Genomic DNA, 14,227 nt, shown 5'->3' with positions numbered 1-14,227 from the left:
GGCTCGTGAAAGAGCTAACATTAATCACACAAAAAGTCAAACCGACACATAAAACACAAAAAATAAGGGGAGCGGTAGACAAGATGGGGGAAGATAAGAGATGGTGGTGAACAGCTGTTTTAAAGACCTGGAGGGAGGAGTGGGATTAAAGGGAGTGGGGGAGTTTGTTCCAGGGGCGGGAGAAAAGGGGAATGAAAGAGTGAAGGTGAGCAGAGAGCCGAGATTTTGGCAGTTTAACCATAAGAGGGTTGCAGGCAGATCTTGTGCGACCTGAAGGAATATTGGGGGGGACAGAAGACAGAGAGAGCTGGGGGGAGCAAGGCCGGAGAGGAGTCGGTAGAAGACAGAAAGACCACCAACCTGCCTGCGGTGAGTGAGTGAAAGGCCCTCAGAGATTTTAAATCAGAAAATAAGAAGAAATGACATTGACAAAATTATTGACACCCTAGACTTAATATTTGGTAGCACGGCCTTTGGACAAAATAACTGCAGTCAAGCGCTTCCAATAGCCATGAATGAGCTTCCTAGATCTCTCCACTGGCAGTTTGGCCCAATCCTCTTGTGCAAACTGCTCCAGTTCTCCCATATTTGAAGGGTTCCTTCTCCCAACTGCTGTTTTCAGATCTCCCCGCAGGTGTTCAATGGGATTTAGATCTGGATTCATTGCAGGCCACTTCAGAACAGTCCAGCGTTTTGTCTTGAACCATTTCTGGGTGCTTTTTGAAGTGTGTTTGGGGTCATTGTCCTGCTGCAAGACCCATGACCTTCGACGGAGACCCATCTTTCTGACACTGAGTTGAATATTGCGCTCCAAAATGCCTTGGTAATCACCTGATTTCAGGATGCCGTGCACACATTCAAGGTACCCAGTGCCAGAGGCAGCGCAGCAACCACAAAACATCACTGAACCTCCTCCAAGGTTGGCTGTGGGGAAGGTGTTGTTTTATTTGAAGGTTTCATTTTGATTTCTGTAAACATAGAGATAATGTGCTTTACTAAAAAGCTCGAATTTAGTCTCATCTGTCCACAGGACATTGATTCTCCCAGAAAGATTTTGGCTTGTTCAGGTGTGTTTTGGCAAACTCGTCAGGCTTTCTTATATCTCTCTCTCTCTCAGCATTGGGGTCCTCCTGGGTCTCCTACCATAGAACCCCCTTTCATTGAGTTGGCAACGGATGGTGCGAGTTGAAACTGTCGTACCTTGTGTCTGAAGGTCACCTTGAATCTGTTTGGCAGTTCATCGAGGTGCTTTCTCCCCCATTCAAACAAACCTTTGCTGCAATCTTCGATCAAGTTTTCTCTTGCGGCCACGCCCAAGGAGGTTGGCTACAGTGCAATGAGCCTTAAACTTCCTCATAACATTGTGTATGGTGGACACAGGAACATCAAGGTCTCCGGAGATGGACTTGTAGCCTTGAGATTGTCCAATCTTGGCTACAATCTTGTGTCTGACCTCCTCAGATAATTCTCTGGTTTTCTTTCGATATCTTCATGCTCATTGTGGGACACACAGTGACACAAAACAGCAGAATCACTCATTTTCTCCATTCAAACTGGTTGAATGAATGATTTTTATATTTCAGCCACCTGCAACTCACCACAGGTGAGTTCAATTCCAAAGTAAAGGAGAATCACCTTTTTGAAATCAAATAATTTCTAACAACTTCTAAAAGGTGCCAATAATATTGTCCGTACCATTTTAGGATTTCTGTGAGGAATAAACTAAGATTTAGTATTCTTTCCAGCTTTTTTGTTTTGTTCCACTGTAAACCAAATAAATACATATGTGGACACCAAAATATTTTTTAATTTCAACAATTTCCTGGAAGAAATGGTGCATATGAAAAAAGTGCAAGGGTGCCAATATTTTTGGCGACGACTGTATGTCTGTATTCTGTGAGTGCTTGTGCTACAATACAAGCATGTTAGCTATTGCTGCAGTCGAAGCAGGAGCTGCTCTTCCATGCTGCTTTTGGCACACGTCTGCCTTGTCGACCCATGGCCGGACCCTAACACAAATCACAACGCCCGTGGTTAACCTCGCCGGCTTGGCTGCGTCGCATCACATGCTGAGCTCTGGCTCCACGTCTGCGGTTGCTGAAGCGACGCAGAAAGTCAAGCAAATCTCCGCCTGGTGGAAATTGAAAATCTGCCCCACTTCACATGACCCTTGTTGCTTCCCGACCCTCCTCCCAGACTCCCACCTCTCTCCCACTCGACCCGCCTCGCCAGCTTGTCCCCGGTCTCTCGCCCACCCCCACCTCCCCTGTCCGTATGGGAATGAGCTAAGGGGTGAGGCATTCGACGTTGCGCCTCACTGCGCCTGTCTCTGCGAAGCTGCTTGCCTGTGACGCCAGGCATGCTGCATAACATGCAATGAGATGAGATTCAGGCCAGCTCTGTGCTTCGAAGATGCACAACGGCAGTGCTGTTGCTTCTATCACCTCATCTTTGGCAAGCTTCTATAACCTCACATCTATTGTGAAAAGGCAGCCTGTATCTTCTCTATTGAGTCGTCGATACTTGAGTTGTGACACAATTATATCATGTCGCATAAATGTGGTGAGGCCAGGGTACACGTCACATTCGAGGTCACTTTTCCTGCTATGTACATCCTTATTTTAGTGACACTACATGTAAGTGGCAGATACCACTTTAAAAGTAAATCGTAATTTAGTAATGGAATAATGACTGAGAACTTGTAGCATTGTGATTTTTCACTTCATCTTCCTGGGCAGTACTTGAGCAAAGATGAATGAATATAGGACAGCAGGATGCAATAAGGATGACCTGAGAAGCCTTCTTCCTCCTCATGTTTCCTACAGGCTGAAACGAGTGGTAGAGCAGGAAAGGAGTTACCAACAACGTCGGGAAAGTGAACACAGTTCTACACAGCGTCGGCTGCAGACCGAGACCTCCCAGCTGCGGGCCCTTGCGCTGCTGCTGGCCGAAGAGCGGCAGGGCCTGTGCACACAGCTCGCGCGGCAGGCGCAGACTGTCGCAGAGATTTCCTGGCAGCTAGACCAGGAGCGGAACCAAACTGGCGAGGTGACACGGGCCTTGAATGAAGAGAGTACCAAAGCGCAGCGCCTTGAGGCTGATCTTGAAGAACAAACGACTCGTTTTTACCAGGTCAAAGCACTGAAAAACTGCCAATTTTAACCTCACTTTGTGTATCCATGAATATTCAATGGCTTTCATGCATTTGCTTCAGTAATTGCTTTCAAATAATTATAAATGTCAAAGAAATGTAAAATTTTGTTCCTTGTTTGTTCCTGGCAGGAGCACGAGGAGATGACGGCGAAATTAGCAACAGAAGAGTGTCAGTCACGGCATTTGAGACAAAAGATGGCGGGCTTGGCGCACAAAATTGAGGAACTTGAGGAATCGAATCGGCGTCTGCAGCGAACTGATGAGGAGCTTCGTCGTGCCCGAGCTGAAATTTCGGAACTGCAGCAGGATCGAGGCAGCAGGGATGGACTTGCTGCAGAGTTGGAGACATTAAGGAAGCGCCTCCTGGAAATGGAATGCAAGGACGAGGAGATCCAGAAGACGGAGATTCACTGCAAAGAATTGAAAGAGAGGCTCGGTGAGGAGGAGGCCCGCGGCAAGGACCTTGGACAGGAGGTCGGCCGGTTGAATGAGCGATTAGAGGAGATGGCGAGGATGGAAGATGGTTTGAACAAGGGTAAAATGGACTATGAGTCTCTTCGAGTTTCCTTTGATAAGGAACAGCAGGTCTGCAAAGAGCTTGGTCATGAACTCGAGGTACTTCGAAATCGTGTGAAGGAGCTTGAAGGCATTGAGAGGAGGCTCGGTAAAACTGAGCATAGCCTCACAGAAGATCTGGCAAAACTAAAATCATTTGCTCTTATGCTTGCTGATGAAAGGCAGGTGACCAAAGAGCACCTTCAGAAGCAAGAGCGAAAGGTGGAGGAGGTAACAGGTAGGTTGAAGGATGAACAACTGAAACTTATGGAGGTCACAGAAAAACTTATAAATGAGAGTAAAAAGTCACTTAAACTCAAATCAGATTTTGAGGAGAAGACAACTGCCTTAATTCATGAGAAAGAACAACTTGTTGGGAAGTTGAGAAGCGAAGAATCGAAGGTGAATGAATTGATATCTAAGGTTGGTCAAATGAAGGAACGATTATCTGGTCAGGATCGTGATCAGAATGGAGCAATGAGTCACAAACCATTTTCTTTAAGCACAAAGGTTTCCCGAACACCTGTTCAAGACAACAAGGTGATGGAGCTTACGCGGGAGGTAGAGAGACTTCAGAAGCGCTTAAAGGAGCTGGAAGTCATTGAGGATGATCTCCTCAAGACAGAGGATGAATATGACGATCTTAAGCGCAAGTACCGTAATGAACAAGACAAAGCCCAGCTACTTGCTCAACAGCTGGAGGAAGCCAGGTTGCAGATTTCTCGCGTGAAAGCCTTTCAGAGGGTAGAAATGGCAAATGGTGAGGAACATGAGCTGAGAAGCAGACTTAGACACGAAGAGGCAAGAGCAGATCACCTTTCTAGTGAGGTGCAGGCACTGAAGGAAAAATTGCACGAGATGATGACGACTGAAGAACGGCTCACACAATTCCAGGATAATTACACCAGCCTGCAGCAGCGACTCCTGAGAGAAGAAACAAGAAACCAAGACCTTGTTGTAGAACTGGAGTCTCTGAGCAAGGAACTAGATCGAATAAAAAAGTACGGTCGAGCCCTAAGACCGGCATTGAATGGCAGAAAAATCATCGATGTCCCAGTGACAACGGCTGCTGTGCAAACAGATCCAGCATTCCTGACAAATGGAGAGGAGGAAAATGTCTCTTCATTCATCAAGAAAACGATGCAGGAGGAGAATCGCATCATGAACAACCTTCTCCATGAAGGACAAGCCTTAGGTGAGCGCACTTCCATGATTGGAAGGTATTCCTCAGGAGGTATGCACCATGAAATTAGTCAGAGAAAGTCTTATACACCTTGGTCCAAACGAAGGGAAATGTTACACCAAAACCGTGAAGGTAGAGTGCAGGTAAACGGGCATGCCATTCCTTCAGGAGATATGGTGCTATCCTCCAGGCAGGGGCAACCTTTACACATCCGTGTTCGACCTGATCATGTGCATAACACCGCCATGTTGGAGATCACCAGTCCAACAGGTGATGATGCCTCATATACCACCACCACTCTTATCCCGAGCTCAGGCCTGCAGAAACCTCGCATTTTGTTTCAGACAAAATCTCCAAGTCCTGCCTCGTCCGATGGTACAGCCCGAGAGTCATCGCCACTCTCGATCACCTCAATATCTCATCTTGGCTCTCCAGATAGTTCTGGATCATCATCCCCTGAGCGTTCGGCCTCTCCTATCCAGGTTATAGATATTGGACACAACCATGGTATTTTGGAAGAAACCCTAGAGATAGGGGCTGGACAACAGGCCGTATTTCACGTGTCCTCTGAGAAGGCTGGTCTAGGCAGGCCTAGAACATTTGGATCGAGCCACAGTAGCATAACCACAACCGATGACAACAAGATTCGTATCCATCTTGGTTCTCCACGTCGACGGTTGGTGGATGGATCCGTGCAGGGGCAGGGGCATGTGGGAGAAGGTGGTACACCTGCCATTACTGTATTTTCCACTGAAAAAAAGGAAGTTTTGTCCACAGGTACAATCTTGCGACGGCCTGGCACTACTGGTGCAAAATCGACTACTGTGTCACCTTCAATATCCCCAGCCTCTGCCGGCAAGATGATGAGCAGCATCACAATAACACCCTCCAATGGAGCTGTCCAGTTAGCGTGTGAAAACTCCAGAGCTACGGTAACTACCTCGTATTGCCTTACACCTGTAGAGTTGCATGTCTTTTAACTTGGAAGTACTGACTGTTTAAATTTGGAAGTACTGCATCAGGTTGGGGCTGACATATGTATATATATAGATGTATGTATGTATATATATAGATGTATGTATGTATGTATATATATATATATATATATATATAAATGTATTGCAAATTGTTCTTTACATCAGGTTACTTGAGTGTACTAATACTATGTCCCAGCAGGGACCCGTGGAACGGAACACCCGCCCTTTGTTTGGGCGGTGTATAGGCAATTAGTATAGTATTAATACGTCATTGCTGTACGATTTATTATCTTGAACGATAAAAGTCATTCTTGGCCATGGGAGATAACATTGTGGGTTCTGAAATAATACACTGCTTTAACAATGAACGTTAGTTAGTACAGTATTATTGGCCCATACGTACTGTGTCGTAACTGTCGTTGGAAGACCCATGATGCATATGTTTTCAATATGATTTTAACAATCGCTTTGTGTTTCACACTGAATGATATACGCAAAGGTAGAGCATGGCGATTGTGATAGATGATATATTTCAACTACGAAGGGCTTAGTGTTACGATTAGATTTATTGTATTATTAACGTTGCGTTATCATTATTACGAAAATGGGCTAACTCCTTACTCCCACGATTATCAGTACCGCAAAGCGCTTATCATTGATTCATGAACCATACACCACGTCAATTCATTAACTTTGCATTCACGACTTTGGGATTAAAGTGTTACGGTTATATTTACTATATTATTATTGTTGACGTTATTATTATTATTGTGAAAACGATACTATTGTTCAAAGAAATCTGGGCCAATTTGTCTTAAGCGGCCTGAAGGTGAACTATAAAGGCATGAAGCCTAAGGCCTATACGTGCCGTATTGTTGGAAGAGACGTAACGCCGATGCTTTCGATATTTGATGGTCATTTTAACAATCGGTTTGTTTGTGTTTCACACTGAATGAAAAACGTAAAGGTAAGAGCATGGTGATTGTGATACATGATAGGTTCGACCTCTTCGACGATGTGTTCGGCCTGAACGGCACATAAATTAAAATGGCAGTCGGTGGAGTCAGGCGTCATACGCCGTAATTACATCATAGACTTAATGATGTAGCGTGATGGATGGACAGACGGACGAACAAAAAACTGCCGCTAGTTTAATATATAGATTCTTCTTCTTCTTCTTCTGTAATGGCCACCATTATCCCACCTTGTGAGGTCGACCGGGGGAAGCTAGGCCTGAGTCTTTCACGAACCTGCTGGCCTGGCCTGACGTTCAACCAGTTAGGGCAGGAATTTGGCAATGGTGCTGGTGATAGCTTGCCTACTCTTTGTGAATAACATAATGGGATCTTTAACGTCCACCAACGGGACCCCCATTTAACGGCCATCCTAGGGATGGCACATGCATTGATGAATCACCGTTCTGGCTGGAGTTCCGCAAGGTAGTGTTCTGGGCCCTGTGCTTTTTCTGGTCTTCATCAATGATCTCTCCGACTCTCTAGAAAATCCTCTCTATCTCTTTGCTGATGACTCCACTATCTGCCGCTCCATTCCTCACCCCTCAGATCGGCAGCCTGCAGCCTCCTCACTCTCTGCAGACCTGGACAAAATCACAGACTGGTCAAACAAGTGGAACATGTCTTTCAATCCTGACAAATCTCACACTCTTACGATGTCTCTACGAAAAGAACGCATGGACAACCCTCCAAACTACTTTCTGAACAATCCTCTCCAAGAACTTCTGTCACTCAAGCTTTTGGGTCTCACTATCTGCCATGATCTTTCCTGGGAAAACCACATTTCCAAGCTGGCCTCCAAAGCCATTCGCCGACTGGGCATCCTCCGTCGTGCGAAGTCCTTCCTTGGCACACCTGAGCTCCTCACCACATACAAGGCTTTCATCCGCAGCTCAATGGAATACTGCTCTCCCCTCTGGGCTGGTGCTCCTGCCTCACACCTAGCTCGTTTTCACGCTGTTGAAACCAAAGCTTTCAGAATCATTGGAATCTCCTGCGATGAAGCCAACTCAGAGGGCCTTTCACTCACTCACTGCAGACAGGTTGGTGGTCTTTCTGTCTTCTACCGACTACTCTCCGGCCTTGCCCCCCCCCCAGCTCTCTCTCTGTGCTCTGTCCCCCAATTATTCCTACAGGTCGCACAAGATCTGCCTGCAACCCTCTTCTGGTTAAACTACCAAAATCAAGACTCTCTGCTCACCTTCACTCCTTCATTCCTCTTTTCTCCCACCATTGGAACAAACTCCCTCACTCTCTTCAATCCCACTCTTCCCTCCAGGTCTTTAAAACAGCTGTTCACCACCATCTCTTATCTTCCCCCATCCAAAACCTTGATCTTTTCTACCCCCGCTAATTTCACCCCAGATCCACTTGTCATATACGTTGTGTGTCTGTTTGATTTTTTGTGCGTTAAATGTTAGATCTTTCACGAGCCTCGATCCTTTATACAAAAACCCCCCCAAAAAACCGTGCCTGTGAAACACCGGGGTGACAGTTCATAGCTGGGTCAGGAATCAAACCCAGGCTGGACAACTTGGAGGTGAGTTTGCGTACCACTCAGCCATCCTATTAGCCCTTAATAATACATGTTATATTTTGTCAATTTGTGCTTCCTTGAGGGAGATATATGATAACAAAGAAGAAGATGAACCATGTGGCTTCAAGGGGAGTCTGCATGTGGGACTGCCATTTTGCAGCACTGTGTGCATGCACAAATTCCATCTTTTTTAATGGAAAACTTTCCTCTTATAAACTGCTTCACTTTCCTGCAATCGTAAAAAGGCCACAGAATGGGTGGACAGAAACGGGTGCATTTATGATATTTTTAGTCACAGGTCTACAAGAGTTTAGTGTTGCTGTTGTAGTTGATGTTGTGGGTGCTGTTGCTGCTGCTGTTGATGTTGTTGTCGGGGTAGATTTTTAAAATGTGTTCCCATTGGTCAGACAGCTGCCGGACCACACCCACATATGTCGCTTGACTCCACTCCACCCACCATAGCACCAAGACAAAATTTTATGGCTGCCATCTTTGTTTTCTGGTGGGCCTAACACAGTTGCCCTGTAGGCCTCTGCTGATTATACACTGCCCGTGTTTGTTGCATCAGATTCCCATTGGCTTTGTTTGTGTTGAGTGTTATTCACGATGAGCGACCTTGAAACAATCTGATCATATGTCGAATAATAGTAAGGTTAAATCAAGACCATCAGCACACACGTTAATCAAGCGATACATAACGCGAATTACTCAAAAATCACGTTATGTAATACACACACACAAACACACATACACACACACACACACACACACACACACCATACACACACACGCCCACGCACACACCACACACACACACACACCACACACGCACACACACACACACAAACACACACACACACATGCACACCACACACGCACACACACGTGCGCACACACGCACACCACACACACGCACACACACACGCACGCACACACATGCATGCACACACACACACACACACACATGCATGCACACACGCATGCACACACGCACACACGCACACACACACACACACACACGCGCGCGCGCACACACACGCGCACACACACACGTTCTGACTTTTTACACACCGTGTTTCTTTGCAGAATATCTCTGAAATGTTGAATGTTGCCTTCTTCAAAGTACTCGGCGGAGTTATTTTGTTCAGCGGAGGCACGAGGGGAGATTTATTTTCAAGACAATCATTATCTTGAGCAAAAGAGTTCGTGTAGCTGTGATAGCTCTGGCATCTGTAACCAGGAGCTTTGTTGGCACATTTTTCCCTCGCTGTCCTGACGGATGATAATGAAAAGTTCGGTCTCGTCGCTGAAATATATAACGGTCAGCACCGTACCCTAGCACCGTACCCTAGCACCGTACCCTAGCACCATACTCTAGCACCGTAACCTAGCACCATACCCTAGCACCATACCCTAGCACCTTACACTAGCACCGTAACCTAGCACCATACCCTAGCACCATACCCTAGCACCGTACCCCAGCACCGTACCCTAGCACCGTACCCTAGCACCTTACCCTAGCACCGTACCCTAGCACTGTACCCTAGCACCTTACCCTAGCACCGTACTCTAGCACCGTAACCTAGCACCGTACCCTAGCACCGTAACCTAGCACCGTACCCTAGCACCATACCTAGCACCGTACCCCAGCACCGTACCCTAGCACCGTACCCTAGCACCGTACCCTAGCACCTTACCCTAGCACCGTACCCTAGCACTGTACCCTAGCACCTTACCCTAGCACCGTACTCTAGCACCGTAACCTAGCACCGTACCCTAGCACCATACCCTAGAACCTTACCCTGGCACCGTACCCTAGCACCGTACCCTAGCACCATACTCTAGCACCGTAACCTAGCACCATACCCTAGCACCTTACACTAGCACCGTACCTTAGCACCATACCCTAGCACCTTACCCTAGCACCATACCCTAGCACCTTACCCTGGCACCATACTCTAGCACCGTACCCTAGCACAGTACCCTAGCACCATACCCTAGCACCGTACTCTAGCACCGTACCCTAGCACCATACCCTAGAACCTTACCCTGGCACCATACTCTAGCACCGTACCCTAGCGGTGCGACACAATTACTTGGTGATGGTAATGCGACGTATGCGCACTTGCATCCCAATGACTCCGGGCACACAATGGCCTTCTCTTTCCTTGCGCGTTTTGGTGCAAAGTGCCCACACTGCACTCGTGTTTTCTTTTTTTGTTGTTGTCATTAAGCTCCCACCAAAGTCACCACCTTTTCATGTCGAGGCACCATGTTTCTTGAGAAGTTTCTCGCTTTATTGTCGTTCAACATAAACTTCGAGAAATGTTTTCACTTTTTGGTGATGAGCCAAAGTTTACATGAGAGCCAGTGATGTCATGTGGGAAAAGGAAAAAGCGGACTGACTGTCGAGGTTAACGCCCTGTACATTCTCACGATACAACCAGCTTGATGTTGCTGACATTATTTGGAAGTTTTTACCATTCGGCTGTAAATGGTTTGTATTGTGTTTAAACCCGTCGAAGCAAACGGAATATTGTCAAGCTACATTTGCTGTCAATTTGAGGTCAGGCCTGTGACACAGTGCTTCGTCCAATCTGCCATTCCTTGATCGGATGCGATAGACCAACAATACAGGTACTTTCATACCTGACCATATTACGGACACCATTTCACCTGCCATTGCGTTTCGCTCCTTTTGTGATTTCATTGCAAAAGTCGCTCACAAAGAGTTGCATCAAAATTATGGATGGATAGATTATGAGAGGGAGCGAGAGGCTGAGGGTGAGAGAGAGGGACTGAATGTGAGAGAGGGAGGTTGAGAGGGAAAGAGGGGCGAGAGATGATGAGGAGGAGAGAGAGAGAGGGTGAGGGAGAGAGAGGGTGATGGAGAGAGGATAATGGAGGAGGGAGGTTGAGAGAGAAAGAGGAGCCGAGAGAGGGTGTGAGAGGGTGAGAGAGAGGATGAGAGAGGGTGAGAAAGAGGGGCTGAATGTGAGAGAGGGAGGGTGAGAGGGAAAGAGGGGCGAGAGAGGATGAGGGAGAGAGAGAGAGAGCGAGAGAGAGGGTGAGGGAGAGAGAGAGGATGAGGGAGACAGAGAGAGAGAGGGTGAGGGAGAGAGAGGGTGATGGAGAGAGGATAATGGAGGAGAGAGGTTGAGAGAGAAAGAGGAGCCGAGAGAGGTTGTGAGAGAGGATGAGAGAGGGTGTGAGAGAGTGGGAGAGACTGAGGGTGAGAGAGAGGAACTGAGTGTGAGAGAGGGATGGTGAGAGAGAAAGAGGAGTGAGAGATGGTGAGAGAGAAAGAGGAGCAAGAGACGGTGAGGGAGAGAGAGGGTAAGGGAGAGAGAGGGTGATGGAGAGAGGGAAATGGAGGAGAGAGGTTGAGAGAGAGGATGTGAGAGGGTGTGAGAGAGTGGGAGAGGTTGAGGGTGAGAGAGAGGAACTTAGTGTGAGAGAGGGAGGTTGAGAGAGAAAGAGGAGCGAGAGAGGATGAGGGAGAGAGAGGGTGAAGGAGAGATAGGGTGATGGAGAGAGGGAAATGAAGGAGAGAGGTTGAGAGAGGGTGTGAGAGGATATGGGAGGGTGTGAGAGGATGTGAGAGGATATGAGAGGGTGTGAGAGGGTGTGAGAGGATGAGAGAGGATGAGAGAGGATAAGAGAGGGTGTGAGAGGATGAGAGAGGATGAGAGAGGTGAGAGGCTGAGAGAGGATATGAGAGGATGTGAGAGGATGTGAGAGGATATGAGAGGATGTGAGAGGATGTGAGATGATATGAGAGGGTGTGAGAGGATATGAGAGGGTGTGAGAGGATATGAGAGGGTGTGAGAGGATATGAGAGGGTGTGAGAGGATATGAGAGGGTGTGAGAGGATGTGAGAGGGTGTGAGAGGATGAGAGAGGGTGTGAGAGGATATGGGAGGGTGTGAGAGGATGTGAGAGGATATGAGAGGGTGTGAGAGGGTGTGAGAGGATGAGAGAGGATGAGAGAGGATAAGAGAGGGTGTGAGAGGATGAGAGAGGATGAGAGAGGTGAGAGGCTGAGAGAGGATGTGAGAGGATGTGAGAGGATATGAGAGGATGTGAGAGGATGTGAGATGATATGAGAGGGTGTGAGAGGATATGAGAGGGTGTGAGAGGATATGAGAGGGTGTGAGAGGATGTGAGAGGGTGTGAGAGGATGAGAGAGGGTGAGAGAGGATATGAGAGGGTGAGAGAGGATATGAGAGGTTGTGAGAGGATGTGAGAGGATGTGAGAGGATGTGAGAGGATGAGAGAGGATATGAGAGGGTATGAGAGGTTGTGAGAGGATGTGAGAGGATGTGAGAGGATGTGAGAGGATGAGAGAGGATGAGAGAGGATATGAGAGGGTATGAGAGGGTGTGAGAGGGTGTGAAAGGATGTTAGAGGATGTGAGAGGATGACAGAGGATGAGAAAGAAACACAGACAGAGAGAGAGAGAGAGATAGAGATAGAGACAGAGACAGAGAGACAGAGAGATAAAGAGATTGGTCACCACACCTGGTGGCATAATGGTTTACGCATCCACTGAGCTGAGTCTGGCACATCGAAAGTTGAAACTTGACCCCAACTGAGTCTTATCAAAGACTTAAAATATGCTGCTTCCTCACTTGATGTTCAGCATTTGAAAAGGATGGAGCACAGAGAAAAAAAGAAACCATACATGTAGATTGGTCTGCAAGAATCTTCAGAATTTAAGGAGGCAGACTAACCAGGAGAAGAAGAAGAGAGAGGGAGGGGTGGGGTGAAGGGGGAGGATGGGGGAAAATGGGGGACGGATAATTTAGGAGGGAGGGAGGGAGATTATATAAAAACTAGCGGGGTCACCCGTGGGAATCCCACGGGCATGGATGTGTGTGACGAATTTTAAATATATGTCGACTGTTATTTTAGGCGGTGTATTTTCGTTTATCATCATGGCGCGATTTAAAAAAATATATCTCTGCATTTTCCTCTCCAATACCTCCTCACACTTTACACACACACCGGCCCATGTTTACATATACACACATATACACCCACACACATATACACATACACACACGTACATCGACACACACACACACACACACACACACACACACACACACATACACATATGCAAATATGCAAAGGTGGGCGGTCCGCTTCGAAAGTACGCTTATCCGCTTATCCGCTGCAGCGGACTAACGTTTTCGAAGCGGATAAGCGAATCGGAACAACCCCCGGAAACCGAAGCGGATAAGCGTAAGCGGACTACCGAAAAATTAAAGCGCATCGCGATTCGCCAAATCAGCTGTTAGCCTGAGCCGTTACTCTAGAATTGTGAATATTTATTTAAGTGAATAATAAGTGAAACCCTAACAACTCGGCTCTCGCCCAATCTCTTCCCGCTCGAGTTCCGTGATGCTTGGGTAACTATTTCTCAGGCATAACACGCCGCTCCCGAGCTCTGCCTCGGTCGAGCGCGTGTTCAGCTACGGGTCGGACATCCTCAGGCCTAAGAGGTCGGCCCTGGCTGCACCGAACTTCGAGGCCCTCGTCTTCATGAAGGGCAACCTCCAAATCCTCAAGAAGGCCCACGAGGTGGAGGAGGAAGACGAGGACTAGTCAACAGACTGCTAGTGCTAGTCTGTTGACTAGTAGACTCTCTTGTCAAAGAAAGGACGGGCAAATTGATTTTTCTTTAATGTAACTTGCATATATTAAAATTATATTTAAATTAACTGTAGAGTAGAGTAGAGTCGAGTGGAAAACTTTATTTCAATAAATTTTGAATAAATTTTATTTCAATAAAAATGTATATTTTT

At 47.1% G+C, this 14,227-nt stretch overlaps 1 protein-coding gene across 8 annotated transcripts in view; it reads left to right on the top strand.

The window, feature by feature from the left end:
* FILIP1 (filamin A interacting protein 1) overlaps positions 1–14,227 on the top strand; it is a 277,856-nt gene that overhangs the window by 249,397 nt on the left and 14,232 nt on the right. For all 8 annotated transcript variants that reach the window (XM_068136277.2, XM_078768449.1, XM_078768448.1 and 5 more), the window contains 2 exons: positions 2,826–3,132; positions 3,283–5,823. In XM_068136277.2, the coding sequence (XP_067992378.1) occupies positions 2,826–3,132; positions 3,283–5,823 (2,848 nt within the window). The remainder of the gene's footprint in view (positions 1–2,825; positions 3,133–3,282; positions 5,824–14,227) is intronic.

The sequence above is a fragment of the Myxine glutinosa genome, chromosome 14, assembly GCF_964187855.1.
Source record: "Myxine glutinosa chromosome 14, kmMyxGlut1.1, whole genome shotgun sequence".
Classification (NCBI taxonomy): Eukaryota; Metazoa; Chordata; class Myxini; order Myxiniformes; family Myxinidae; genus Myxine; species Myxine glutinosa.
Note: the sequence above shows the minus strand (reverse complement) of the source record. Positions and strands in the feature narration are given on the sequence as shown.